We start from the raw sequence: 15,240 nt of genomic DNA, 5'->3' as shown, positions 1-15,240 counted from the left end.
TGCTGCCCATGACCTCAGAATACTCTTTGCTGCCCCAAAGGTGTCTCCCAGAATCCCCCAACCTTCCCAAATTTTTAAAAAATTAAAACATTTCTTGGCTAAAGCATCTCCTTGTGATGGCAAATGCATGGCAATCAGACAGCATAGACTGCAGAAGCTCATGCTTTCTTGCCTGTTAAACCTGCAAGGCTTGGAGGAAGGACAGCTCTACAGTTTAAAATTAGGAAGAAAAGAGCTGGTGTTCACTGATAAAAAGTGGAGTGGAACCTAAGTGGGCAATCACTGGATCATTTGTGTTGAATGATGATGGTCATGCTTGTTTCATATTTTGCACATTTGTTGGTACGCACTGTTCTAAAAGGGTACATGCAAGACACATTTCCAGATAAAAGACTACAAGAGTAAGATAGAGCATTGTAGAAGCTGTATAAATTTTAGGCAACTCATTCAGATATCAACTCTTATGTTTTCCCATGAAACAAAGAAGAAAACAGTTGTATTCATCTGAAATTAATTAAAAATGCTCCAAAATTAGTTCTGTAAAAAAAGCCAGACATAGCCCTTCTAAGCTGCAGCCATAGTGGCAGCCAGATGGAGATTTAATGGAAAGGCCATCCTCTGCCTCTTACACAGTCATCTAGAGAAGTGGTTCCCAACCTTTGGTAACCCAGGTGTTCTGGGACTGCAACACCCAGAACTCCTGGCCAGCACAGCAAGTGGTGAAGGCTTCTGGGAGTTTTAGTCCAAGAACACCTGGGTTACCCAAGACTGGGAACTACTGATCTAAATCCTTCATCTGCTCTCACTATTTCACTCACAAATGTACTGAGATGTCACTCCATACTAGTATAGAGAGAGTGCAGAAGAACAGAAAAATCAGATGAACTGGTGGTAACTTCCTTGCTCAGCAGTCCTGTCTTATACCTTATTTTAAAGCACAGATGTGTGCAAAATACTGCAAATGCGTCCATCTCTCCCTCACTGCCATGCTCCTGTCGCTCTTTGCCATGTGAAAAATAAGATGAAATCAGTATGGAAAGGGCAGACAGAGAGTGCCAAGCAACACTCCACCATGTAACATCCATCACCTGGAACCTAGCACTCGGCACAAGCAGCAGACAGATAACACAGCTCTAAAGGAAACAGAGTCCCATCAAGTAGGTCCAACTTCAGGAGTTGATTGTTGATGTTCCTTGGGCATCTGTGAAGCAAAATTCCCTGCATCTCCCTCCCTCCCCTTCCACACACTTTGCTGGAGCAGATGTCTGGCCTTGTTAGTAAGTGCTGCAGCAGCAGCCACTATTATAATTCTTTCAGAAGGTGCACTAATGAGGTTGAAGGCCCTACCCAGGAGTCCTGCCAAAACTAGCCCCAGCATCAAATTATATTTCATATCCTGAGGTTCTCTATATAGCAGCTGTTAAATCTAGGCGTGGAATGAAGCAAAAAATATATTCAAGATAATCACACACAGAACAGTCAACCCTTCTCTTCTGTGAGCAGGCAAAGGCACAATGATGGGGTTCACTGGCCTGCAACACTGGTCTGGGGCCAGTGTTCCCTTGTGAGTGGTCACCCTAGTTTATCTTGCATTCTGATCCCTCCCCCAGCTCTCGCGGCCCATAGGCTTCTCTGCACATGTCACCACATACTGCCGTAATTTCACAGAGGAGGCAGAGCTGCCACCATCCCCTCCCTTGGAAGCTCCTTGTCTTCTTGTCACGCTCAGGAAGGTGGGAGAAATAAGAAGAGGAGAGGGAGATCAGACAAAAAGGGCTTGGGAAATGTTGCAGCAGTCAACACTGTTCAGATAAAAAAAACAGGAAGAAAGGAGGGAAGAAAGAAAGTCCAAATACACTGATAATGGGAAATATAAGCTTGTGTTATAGCCCTGAATTTTTCAAATTTTATAACACTGGGGGTGGTGGGAGGGTATCTAAAGCTTTCTTCTTTTGTGTTGATGGTCATGTGTGGCTAATAATTCTCAAGTACGTTTCTCAGCTCTCTTTCTGTCTGCTTGTAGTTACCACCGCTTTTTAAAAATCAGATAAGAACCTGTGACGGATTTCAGAATAAGGAGAAAGAAGCAGAGCTGAGGTATCATCATACTGGAAAAAGTGAACTGCATTTTAGGACATTGGCTCAATGGGCATTCTTTGTTTTGGCCAATTACCACCCTGATGAGGGTTCAATAAATAGCATTCAAGTTAGCAGAGGAACTCCATTAAATTTCACTTACCATACCAACTCTCTTGGGAGCAGCTCAGGAAAGTCCTCAGCACAAGCAAAGGTTGAAAGGTTACCAACACAGAGCTGCCATTCCAGAGATTCCAAACAAATGCCAGGGGCCATTCTCCTTCCCTCCCTTCTCTGCAAGTTGCTCCTTACTCTGCTGGGCCATGTGAGCTTAGAAAAAGCAGCAGCAGAGAGTAAAGGACGTTTCAAGGAGGAAGACTGTGACTAGACGTTTGCCAAAATGCGAACGTGATTCCTATAGATATCAGCAACAAAACTACCATACAATTTGAACACACCTGATCTTCACCAGAGCACAGACAGAGCTCTGACTCCTGTCCTCTGAAGATGCTGGCCACAGAGACCGGCGAAATGTTAGGAAGAAAAAAACTTAAGAAGAAGGCTAAACAGCCCGGAAAACCCACAACAACCACACCTGATCTTGTTTAATGTTTACTTTGAAAGCTAGACTGGCTCAGATCTACTTAGCAATTTAATGGAACACCACCAAGGAATGTATGGACTTGGACATAATCTTACCTGAAACCTCAGAGAACCACTGATGCCAGACAGAGTTGACAATGCCAAGGTAGACGGAACCACTGGTCTGGCTCAGTATAAAGTAGCTTCTTGTTTCTCTGCTTGCTTTTACTCTCAGGGTATGGCTTAGATAAATTTCCTGAATTCACTGTTTTTAGGGTTATTGTTGTTGGTTTTAATGTAGTGCTGTGATAATAATGGGAGTGGGACACAACCGAACAAACGAACAAGTGAGAGAGCAAGCAAGCAAACACAGTCCTTGAAACACCAAGGAGCCCTGCAGCTCTTGCATATTCAAGGCAATAATACCAAGGTTCTTAGTATACTTTGCTGCATTCAAACATTTATCTGGGGATAAAATATCCAACCGAACTCCAATGAAGTCATTGTCTTTGACGGGTATAGCTCCCAGTTCTATAAAAAAAATGTGGAGTAACCTAAGAGAGTCAACGAGTGAATTTGAAACATCACAGAGCTCTGCTTTTATCTATGCATGGACAATCTGACAGGTGTAGAAAAGAGGATAATCACACACAGAACAGTCAGCCCTTCTCTTCTGTGAGCAGGCAAAGGCACAATGATGGGGTTCACTGGCCTGCAACACTGGTCTGGGGCCAGTGTTTCCTTGTGAGTGGTCACCCTAGTTTATCTTGCATTCTGATCCCTCCCCCAGCACCCGCTGCCCATAGGCTTCTCTGCACATGTCACCACATACTGCCGTAATTTCACAGAGGAGGCAGAGCTGCCACCACCCCCTCCCTTGGAAGCTCCTTGTCGAGCTTGGAAGACTCTGCGCTCTTAGTCCATGACATCCACAGGGTCCCCTGAATTACATCTACAACAGTTTAAATGCAAAGTGTTAAGTTTTTCTTCTCACTGTTTATTCTCTTATTAATGTACTATTTCTATCCTGACGTGATAATTTTTATTTTGCTTTTACCTATAATAATTCTGCAAGATGTTAGTGTAGCAGCAGACTTATTCACTTGCCCTATAAACAAGTTAGCTGAACATATGAAGAAAGGAATGTGTTGGTCCCTCCTTGCTCTATTGATGATGTTATCGCATGAAAAACTACAGTCTGAAAAGGAGCACTTTCTCTAGACCAGGGGAGCCAGAACCCTGGAAAAATCAGGCTTGACAATCATGTGGATTCCACATGTAGGGGAATTTCTGCTTTGCAAACTGGTAGTTGTTCGTATGGACCAAAATGAGGAAACAAAGAGGAGGGGCCACACACACACGCCTCACGTTTTCTGTTCAGTCTTTTAAAGAATTCCTGAAGAGGGCCCCTCTTTGTGTTCTCTGGGAGCAAGCTAATCACCTATCACTACTTTGGGCCAACATAAACACCTTTACCTTTCTTCCTGGGTTAGGTTGCTCAGAGGTGTAGTAGAGTGAGGGCTCACCGGGTTGAAGCCCCAGGGACCTTCTGAACAGCTCCCCAGGCTCCCTTTTAACCTGTGGAAGCCTTTGGGAGTTTCAGGACAGTGGGGAAGTGAGCCCTTAAAAGCAAAAGATCACTGCTGGATCTCCTCTGGGCGTACCAATCCCTCCGTTGTGATCTAGTGGCTATTTATGATCTTTAAAGGCTTCTCATTCCCTTCCTCTCCCACATCCCGAGGTTCCCAAAGATTTCCCCAGGGCAAAAGGGAACTCTAGGGAACTTCAGAACCTGAAAGGGGATAAGAAGATTTTCATTTGTGTAAATTCAATGCCAAGCCAAAATATACTTATTTATTATAGCTTGGGGGAGGTTCTGAGCAGATTACAATTCAATAGTTTTTATATTTTAATTTTCAGTTTTGAACGGTCTCATTTCAAATTGTTTTAAACGTCTTAAGTTTTAAAATGGTTTTATACAGTTTTGTAACCCGCTCTGTAACTTATCGGGACTGTAACCGTTTATAATTAATTAATTAATTAATCAAACGTTTCCAGCATCCTGACCCAGGTTATGTCAGTGTGAAGTGAAGCAATAGAATTTTGCCCAATAGCAACACTGTACATACATTTCATTCTTCTGGGGCTTCTTGGCTCTCCCTAACATTGTGCTATAAAGACCAAAGGCAAGTTTCTAAGAAGAAATAATGATCTGTTGCTGATCCCAGACTTTGGAGCTCTCTCCCACTGGAGGCAAGCTGGCTCCATGTTTGCTGTCCTTCTGCAAGCTTTCCCTTAACAACTGGCTGCCTGAGTGGAGTTCTTAAATGGATTGTTATGCCTTACTGCTTTAAATGTGTTTTCATGTTGCTTCTGATCACCATACTTTAGTGTGGTGTTTATTTCATCCTTTTTAGTATTTATATACTTATTGGTATTTAGTTTTAAATGTTGTCTTTTAATGATGTAAGCCTCTTTGAGTCCTTCCTAAGGAGAAAGGTGGGGTAAAAATATTTTAAATAAATAAATACATTTATGAAGCTATGATGTTATGTGCTTATATTTGAGCATTCTCTAGTGCTTAAACATTTGGTTACAATTACAGTACGTTGGCGACACATTTAGATATTAAGCACTTCAATAACTTTCCCCCTCACTCTTATAGACTCTCACTGCTCTTTTGCCTCAACTGTCCTGCTCCAACCCCGGTCCGAGTCTAACTCTCCCATCCTCGTTCACATTACACCATTCCAAAGAGCACTTACTCTCTCAGGTAGTCTCCATCCATATGCAAATCTACATTCTCTAACAATCATGCCACACCTTATCAATCACTCTATACACCTACACCAGACCTGGGCAAAGTGCAGCCCGAGGGCCACATACTGCCCGCAAGCTGCTCCTGTAAGGCCCGTGGACAGTTTTGAACATCAAAACCATTTATAGCTTTTTGTCTAAAGTTGATCAGTTGCTTATCTTTAACACACCACAAAAAACCTCTTTAGTATTTGTGAAAATTAGCAAGTTTAAAATAAAAACAATTATAATGATAGGGGGAGATAATGATATTGTATATTAACAGAGTTATTACTATCAACTGTATCAATAAACTTGAGAATCTCTCTTATGTACTAACATCTTGTTCACAATGTAGCTGTAACAATATTGTATCTCCACTGTATCTATACCACAAACGCTCTGGATGTACAGTACCGATTATGGTTTTATACACTGTTTCAATTGTATTTTAGAATCTTATTTTGTATTGTATCTTATACTTCTTTAATGCTGTATACATCTTATACATTCTCCAAATAGTATTTGGATCCTGCCCCTCAGACTAGGGAACAGCAGAGACCATTCAGGCCCCCAGCCCAATAGCCAGCCATACCTGATGGGAGTCTTTATGGCCCATGCATGTGCCATCTAAATAAACAAAGAAACCCCCATCCTACACCAGGAACTGACATTGTGGTGGTAAAGTATGGCCAGATGACTACACTTAGAGTAACAAAAGGGCCCTCTATATCCTGCCCAAAGTGGCATTGGATTGTCAGGGGAGGAAGGTGGCAATAATGGATACTCTTGTTCCCAGACTTTCAGGCCCATCTTGGGCACAGGTGAAAGAAACCTCATGGCATAAAATTGATATTTTCTTCTGACCAATAGATTGGCTAAGTTAGCATCTCAGATCCAGTGAGGAGCAAGATCCAAGGTTGGGGTACAGAAAACCAATAGGTCAACTGCAGAAACACCTGAAGTCCAATCATGGCTGAGATCCAAAAGCTGGGATAAAGATGACCAATAGCAATGTAGTACTTTTATGACTCTTTGTCTGTAACCATTATAAAACATAGGCTCACTCTTTGTTCTGGGTCTCCCTCTGCTTTTAAGATGGGAGGCCCCGGTGAACTTTTGAACTTTAATAAAATTGGCTTGTTCAGCTGTCTTGTGTCTTAGCCTGTCTGTCCTTGCCAGAGTTTCGAACTTAAAATTCAAGGTAACAATAACATCACTGTTTCATTTTGTTTTTATGTAAAGTTGGTTCGGCCCCCGAACACAGTTCAGATTTTTCATGTGGCCCCCCTATAGAAATTAATTGCCCACCCCGCCTAACAGGAAGATCCATCCTGACCAGTTGAAGGCTCAGCCTGACTGTTAACTGCCTCTCAGTTTGCAGAGATACAGACCAGATTGTGACCTCATTCTGACATCGGAGGATTCTGACCTATGATTAGGAGAACTGTGGGAGCTGCAGTCAAAGACAGCAACTTTATCAAGCTCTGCTTGGCATGTCATGAGTTTGCCCAAGGCGATGCAGGCCAGCTCTTCCTCCCTGAAGGCACAGTGGGAGATCCAACTCCCAACCTCTGGCTCCACAACCAGCCTTCGTAACAATACCCAAAGAAACCTTTAGTGTGACCCGAAAGCCTGCTTCCAGTAGAAAAGCAAAGACACAGATCCCAAATCCTGGGGATCACTGGTTACCTGAAGTGTGACATCCTCAGTCACAGGACATATTTTCCCTATCAATAGCTTAATTGACACTCAGGAATTAATAATTTCAGGAGCATCTTTAAAGAAAATGGGTAGTTAACTATTAGTACAAGGGGACCTTAAAGTTTTCAGAATAAAGTTATTTTGTAAGCTCCTGCTCACTCCTCTAGGTTCTTCGCTCAAGGCTTCCTGAATTCCTGCCTGACACTCTATCCACTATGACACCATAGCTGTCAACAGGTCATATAACCCACTTTCAACCCTCAAGTTGACCAAACAGGAAGATCCATCCTGACCACATGAAGGCTCAGCCTGACTGTTAACTGCCTCTCAGTTTGCAGGGATACAGACCAGACTGTGACCTCATTCTGACATCAGAGGATTCTGACCTATGGCTAGGCTGGTTAGGAGAATTGTGGGAGTTGCAATCAAAGACAGCAACTTTCTCAAGCTCTGCTTGGCATGTGATGAGCTTGCCCAAGGCGATGCAGGCCAGCTCTTCCTCCCTAAAGGCACAGTGGGAAATCCAACTCCCAACCTCTTGCTCCACAACCAGCCTTCGTAACAATACCCAAAGAAACCTTTAGCATGACCTTAAGTTCCTGCTCACTCCTCTAGGTTCCTCGCTGAAGGCCTCCTGAATTCCTGCCTGACACAGTATCCACTGTGGCACCATAGCTTTCAACAGGTCATATAACCCACCTTCAACCCTCATCTTGACCTAACAGCAGACCTGCACAAATTGCGGCCCGAGGGCCACATACAGCCCGCGAGCCGCTCCTGTCCGGCCTGCGGACAGTTTTGAACATCAAAACCTTTTATAGCTTTTCATCTAAAGTTGATCAGCTGCTTATCTTTAACATACAGCAAAAAACCTCTTTAGTATTTGTGAAGATTAACAAGTTTAAAATAAAAACAATCATAACATCACTGTTTCAATGTATTCGTGAAGGCTGTTTCATTTTATTTTTAAGTAAAGTTGGTTCGGCCCCCGAACACATTTCAGATTTTTCATGTGGCCCCCCTATAGAAATTAGTTGCCCACCCCTGACCTATACCCATGGCACTACATACCACATTAGTATACAGAATAAACACAATAACTCGGTTACTACTGCCTTGCACCTCATGTTACAGCATGGTCAGGCAAGGACACCTCCAATGCAGGGATTGGAAGTGGGCTCCTTGTCTTTAAGTCCAGCCTTCTATCCCCCTACACGACACCAGGTCTCCTTCTTTGCCTAAGCAAACTGAAGACAATGAAGCACAGCCGTGGGCGGAGACTTTTAACAGGGACGTATATTACCCATACAGTGGTGCCTCACACAACGATTGCTTCATACAACGATGAATTCACACAGCGATGGGTTTTTTTGAGGAATTTCCCCCATCGTTTAACGATGTTCTCTATGGGGGAATTTCACTTAACGATGTCCCTTTTTGCTCATTTAAAAGTGTCTTAAAATGTTTGAAACCTGTTTTAAATGCTTGGATTCCATAATGCACCTTGTGAAATATGTGCAAACTTAATTTGGTTTTGTTCTGAGTCTTCATTAATTTTTGGTGATTTTTTTATTTTCCCCATTTAAATCAATTGAATGGACAGTTCAATGCATTTAAATAGGGAAAACAAAAAATCACCAAAAAATAAGGACGACTCAGAACAACACCAAATTAAGTTGCATAGGGTTCAGGAGGTGGGCTAAGGATTGCAAGCATTTAAAACCTGTTCCAAACATTGTAAGACACTTAAAAATGAGCGAAAAGGGACATCGGAAAAGACTTCAAAAGCACTGAAGCCGGCTTCAGTGCTTTTGAAGCTCTTCCGTTTTCGCTCATTTTTAAGGGTCTTACAATGTTTGGAACAGGTTTTAAATGCTTGCAATCCTTAGCCCACCTCCTGAACCCTATGCAAACTTAATTTGGTGTTGTTCTGAGTCGTCTTTAATTTTTGGTTTTTTTCCTGAATTTTCTCTCATTGGAATGCATTGGACGGAAAGTTCAATACATTCCAATGAGAGAAAATTCAAAAAAATCACTAAAAATTAAGGACGACTCAGAACAACATCAAATTAAGTTTGCATAGGGTTCAGGAGGTGGGCTAACGATTGCAAGCATTTAAAACCTGTTCCAAACACTGTAAGGCACTTTTACAGGAGCAAAAAAGGACTTCGCAAAGCCATTGAAATGTATTGAGTCGGCTTCGATACATTCCAATGGAGGAAACATTGTTTCACTCAACGATGTTTCCTATGGGTTTTTTCACTTAAAGATGGCAATCTGTTCCAATTGGAACAGATTAACCGGTTTTCAATTCATTCCTATGGGAAATGATGTTTCACAGAACGATGTTTCACACAACGTTGATTTTTTTGGAACCAATTAACATCGTTGTGTGAGGCACCACTGTACTTTTATATGCAGTTGCAGCAAAACACATCCAGGAGAGCAGAGCTTTGGATTTTGTCTTAAGGGAAGTGCCCATTCCACAAGTGAGAGGTTCCACTGTCAAATCTCTTCCTTACTCTTTGAAAGTTAACCCTGGAACGTTCCCTCCCCTCCCTTCCACCTTTCCTCCCTTTCAGAGCTCTGTGCTGTGCTGTGATCGTTTGGGGACGTTTCCATGTCTCCCTTGGGGAAGCAGCCGGCTTGGAGAAAGCAGATAAAAGGTCTTCCTTAATTTCCAGAGGCATTTGAGCTATGTGGGATATCTGCTGTGAATGTGATGGCTACTTTTTATCTTTGTATTTCAGAAGAGGCCGCCATGTTAGTCTGTGCCTGTTTGGAACTGGTTTCCAACTCATATGTCTGAAGACATGGGCAAAGAAGATCCACAAAAGCTTATATTAAAAAATTAAAGTTGATCTTTAAAATGCCACAACATTATTTTCTTTTCTATTTTGTTTTGCTTTTAATGTTACTTTAAGCCATCCCAAAGCCTCCACAGGCCACAGTAGGTAAGAATACAAGCTCTGAAGGAGGGAAATCCTGTCTCTATCAGGAAATGGAAAGTTCCATTTCTCCACAAGTTAGAATACTGGTGGCTAATCTGAATAAAAAGACAAAAATCACCATTGGATAGTTAAGGTTTTTGAAGCTACAGCTAGTTTGGTTAGTAATGAAAATACAATACACATTGGAATTTTAAAAAAAAAAGAAATTGAGAAAATCCTATTCTGGAACAATGGGAGAATTATTATTAGATACTTCCTATAAGGAAAGACATTAAGGATTGCTTATTTCCTTTAAGTAAATGTGATTAGAATTAGAGAGTCAGTGTGGTATAATGGAGAAAGTGATGGACCAAAGGACTCAGAAGACCAGAGGGCTGAAATCCTCACTCAGCCAAGGAAGCTCAACGGGGGAGTGGCACTCGAAATATTCATATCTTTCATACTTTGAAAACCCTATTAAGTTAATGCTGCAACCCAACTACCTTCTCTTATTCTAAAAGAAACCGGCTCATTTTAGTACAGTTCATTCCAAAGCAAGCATGGACCTTCTCTTGTTGACATATGTTGCTCTCTCCTTGCCACTGCTGGATCTGTGACTAAATATTGCATTGTACTGTATAAATCCAATATTACCATTGGGCGGCCCGATCCTGTTCTTGTTTATTTATAGGCAAGCTTCAATGTTTCAGTGGTCCTTGCTTTTAAATCACTGTGCACAGAATGACAACGAACCACAGTTTACACTTGTCACTTCGTTTCTCTGCTGCTTTGTTCTCACTTGTGAAGAGGCTTAGTTGTTTCTCTTACAAAATATGCACCCTTTTTGCAGAAAATTCACAGGTTAAAAATTCTTTTGTCCAGGTGAATAGTGGTTACTTGCAAATTACTGGATGATGAAACTATAAAGAAAGAGGACAATCTCTGGGAAAAACTGTGCAGGCATACTACAGTGGATGAGCACAAATGATCAATTCAGGGATTCAATCCAAATTAAACAGATAGGCATCCTGGTATGTTGAAACCTTCCCTAACAGGAAACTAACCAGCAAAATATTTTGCCTCTCAGTTAAAATCTGGTTTGGGATAGACAGACTAAGAGTAAACAAGGACGGGGGAAGAGGTGGTTAGGAACTCACCTCTTTCCTAAAGCCTTCAACCCAGGCCTCTCTGCCAGCCCCAGACTAGCATGGAGGAAGTTCTGAGGACATGACTTTAGAAAGAATAATCAATCCAACTCGAAGTCCGTTAATGTGAATAAAAATTACTTAAAGCTAATGTAATGACCATTTTTCTATAATCATAATAATTTTTTTTATTAATCCCCCACAAACACAACATTTTCCTGGAATGTATATTTCTCCCTTTTTGCTTCTGGCTCAAACAATCAAACAATACCAGCATCTTGGCCATGTTTTCGTTGGCATACAGCTCACTAACTACAATATTGCTTACTCCTAAGTCAGTCTACAAACTGCAGCTTTAACTTAACTTTGAAGTAAATATTGAGCCATTTTATTTTATTAGCATTTCTTTTTCAGCAGTTTAGCATCCTAAACCTGCCTAACTGGAGAGCTGACTGAGTTTGGTACCCAGGTGAAAGAGCTAGAAGTTGCCAATTTGATTTCCCCACTGTGCTTCCAGAGAGAGAGAGAGAGGCCAGTCTGTGTAGCTTCAGGAAAGCTATACAGACCCAGAAGAATAGAATGGTAAATCGCTAATGACTGCTCTATACCAAGCAAACCTTGAAAAGGGTTGACATAATTCAGAACTTACTTGTGGCAAGTTCTTCCTATTCCTATTTGTAATACAGTATTGTTGTTCTTGTCATGGGCCGTCACGTTGCCTCTGATGTATCGCCACGCTATGAATGAGTGATCTCCAAAATGTCCTTTCTTGAACTGCTCAGCTCTTGTAAACTCTTGTAAACTGCTATCTACTACGATTTGCCCTTTCAAGTTCCTATATGCTAGCCTGACTTTGCTAGATGTTAAAGCTGGATTCAGAAAAGGAAGAGGGACTGCATATCATATGACAAATATAGATCGTCTACTGGAATATACAGAAGATTTTCCAGAAGAGAATCAGGGGGCATGTCTTACTACCAACAGAAATAGTGCAGCTCTGCTTACAGCCTGCGTAAAACACACATAAAAAGCCAGCAAAAGATACAAAATCTCAAACTCCAAGAATAATTACAGCTATGGAACAAAACATGCTATGGACTCTCTGCCTGAAAGGGTTTTGATGCTACAATTCAAAAGAAGCTACAGAAACAACAGGCCTCTCAAATATTTCATCAGGGCCTACAAAGGGCACAAGAGGAGGGAAAATGCAAGGGTTAGGCCTATATTGAAGATCCTATCAGAAAAATATTTCAGCAACTTCTGGCAGAATTGGGAGACTGGATGAAGGTGCTAAAACTGACCAATCTGTCCCTGAAACTGACCAAACCAAAGAGTGCTACAAAGGAAAGCTTTGGCTTCACTATCTTGGGAAAACACAAAATCACTGCTTTGTAGCATAAAGCTCTGCAAATGTGAGAGACGGCTGAAGGTTTGGAAAATTACAGTAAACTTCTGAACCACCATCTGAGGGTCACACTGAAGGCCAGGATGGGACGGCTCAACTTGTGACATCAGCTTGGACTTAGACAAAGACTGAGAGACTGTCAATGCCCGCAAGATCCTGGGACTGAGATCATACAAACCGGAACACCCAGGAGAGCCGGAAAACAACACTAGAAAAATTAAACTTCTGTGCCATCTAAACACATTCAGAAACCTTTAATTTAGAGAATCAAAACTGCCATATAAAAGACTGATTATGGGAAACATGGGGTGGGGGGAGAGCTTTTCAACTACACACGGAGCTCCTGAGAAGAACAGGTTTTAAATCTCGTCAGGGCTTTTGCTTTAAGCCCCTAGTACAACATGAAAGAAAGATACTTACTGCAACAACTCTGGAGCAGAGTACCAAAGTGTGCGAAGCTCTTGATGTCCTGATCCTGAATGAGCTGGAGAAACCAGCTGAACAGCAGTACTAATAAGCAGAGCAATGGGAAGCAGATGGCAGCAGGCACCATCAAAGAGACCAAAAGTTACTTTGCCATTCTATCTTCATAAACTAAAACTCTCTTAACATCTTGATACCTCTTTTCATTCCCATATAATGGGACAGCCATTTCAAGCACTTTTTACAACAAATGGCATCAATTAAATTCTATCCAACAGTTCTGCCTGTAGAAGGGAGCACAGGGCAGCTTACAAATGATTGAAAAAATACACAAATATTAAAATAACTGCAAATATAAGAGATTACACTATTAAATATATATATATATATTCATTATAAAAAGGTATTAAATGAAATTCTTTGAAACAATATAGAAATAGATTTAAAGAGATTTTTAAAAAAGAAAATGTCCTCCTTAAAATCCCTTCCTGAACTGCAGTTTAGGTGTTAAAAGCTTGCCTGAAAATAAAGGTATTTGCATGCCTGTAGACTGAAGGGACAGCAAGGAGTACAGGCTGGCCTTCCATGGCAGGGAATTCCAGAGCCTGTGAGCAGCCGCTGGACAGGCCCTTTCCTGTGTCTGCACCAAGCACGCTCGTGAGGGGAGAGGGGCCACGAGAAAGGCCTTACCTGAAGAATTAAAAACCTGGGGAGGCTGATACAGGGAGACACAGACCTTCAGGAAGTCTGAAGCCAAGTTGTTTAGGGTTTTATAGGTTAAAACTAGTCCTCTGAATTTTCCTTGGAAATTGTTTCGAAGAAGAATATGAGTAAATTACTAATGACAGTCAGTCATCCAGCTGTTTTTCCATGGATGCCCTTCACACTTTCCTGCAGGGAGGCAATCTAGGAGAGCTAAGTCTCTTTTTCCTCAGCTGGGGCTATACATTTCATTTGTTCAGTGATGGTTTATTGCAGTGGTTCTTAACCTTGGGTTACTCAGGTGTCTTTGAACTGTAACTCCCAGAAACTCCAGCCAGCACAGCTAGTGGTGAAGGCTTCTGGGAGTTGCAGTCCAAAAACACCTGAGTAACCCAAGGTTAAGAACCACTGGTTTATTGCATTACAATATCCCCTTGTAACTGTATGGTTTGACCTTAATATTTTATTTACACCAAGTAAAAGAGTGCCCTTGACGCAACACTAGTCAAGAAACAGAACATGTATTAACATGCATATACCTATTAGATATATTGATGTTAGATGTTATGAAGACTGTATCTATTAATGTAACATGTTATGGAGGCCATAACAAAAAGATGAAGAATTCTTAAGCTTTTAAGACTTCTGTTTCCGATGTCATCTTCATGCAAGAAACCCAACAAAAGAAAAAAAATACATAAAGTACTAACACACCAAGTCTAAGGGAGCAGTCTTACAAAAAGAGGGGGGGGTGCTTTTAAAAGCACAGGAGTGGTTATCATACTAGCTAAGTCATGTCCTCTCATAGTAGAAGAGCCCTTGGAACACTCAAATGGGAGATGTATTCTAAATTAAAGAAAACTACATAGGTAAATTGGTTGAACTGGAGTAGATGAACCCATCATTCTGATCATGTTCTCCTGCACCACTGGACAACTCCATACTAAAGAGCTCATCCAAAGTCTGGAGATTAAACACAGTGCTATAATTAAAACAACAAACAACAGATAGAATTAAACAACCACAGGCATCAATGTGGAACTCCTTCAAAGCTCTTCTGAGAGGACATTTTATCCAAGTGGGCTACCATAAAAAACTCAGAGAGAAGACATACTGAGGCATTAAACCAACAATAGATACTAGAATGCAGAACATAAAGTCACAAGTAACAAATAACTACAAGTTTATTAGTGTGCTTAAATAGCTGGTTTGATAGCTGTTTTTAGTATAAAATCTCCCACTTTAACCTTTGCTCTAATCAAATGAGCAACATCTTTAAAGAGTTCTACAAACATCTATAAAAGTCAGCATTAAAGGACGCAATAGACGTTCTTACCAACAATCCAATTTAAAGAGAAACAGAGGAAACTCATAAATATCTTTTCATAGAAACAGAAAAAAAAAGAGCAATAAAAATCCTGCCACATGGATAATCCCAGAGGAGATGGCTTCTCTGAGGATTTTTTAAAAAGTGCTT

At 41.3% G+C, this 15,240-nt stretch overlaps 1 protein-coding gene across 6 annotated transcripts in view; it reads right to left on the bottom strand.

Annotated features, from left to right (window-relative positions):
• The window catches only part of NOS1AP (nitric oxide synthase 1 adaptor protein), an 82,070-nt gene that overhangs the window by 34,208 nt on the left and 32,622 nt on the right, over positions 1 to 15,240 (bottom strand). The window contains exon 1 of one of the 6 annotated variants that reach the window (XM_078392448.1): positions 2,240 to 2,364. The exons of the other annotated variants lie outside the window; for them this stretch is intronic. Coding sequence (XP_078248574.1) covers positions 2,240 to 2,242 — 3 coding nt within the window. The 5' untranslated portion in view covers positions 2,243 to 2,364. Of the gene's footprint in view, positions 1 to 2,239; positions 2,365 to 15,240 lie in introns of those variants that run through there. 6 annotated transcript variants of the gene reach the window in all.

The sequence above is a fragment of the Pogona vitticeps genome, chromosome 4, assembly GCF_051106095.1.
Source record: "Pogona vitticeps strain Pit_001003342236 chromosome 4, PviZW2.1, whole genome shotgun sequence".
Taxonomy (NCBI): domain Eukaryota; kingdom Metazoa; phylum Chordata; class Lepidosauria; order Squamata; family Agamidae; genus Pogona; species Pogona vitticeps.
This window is presented reverse-complemented; position numbering and strand designations above follow the sequence as displayed.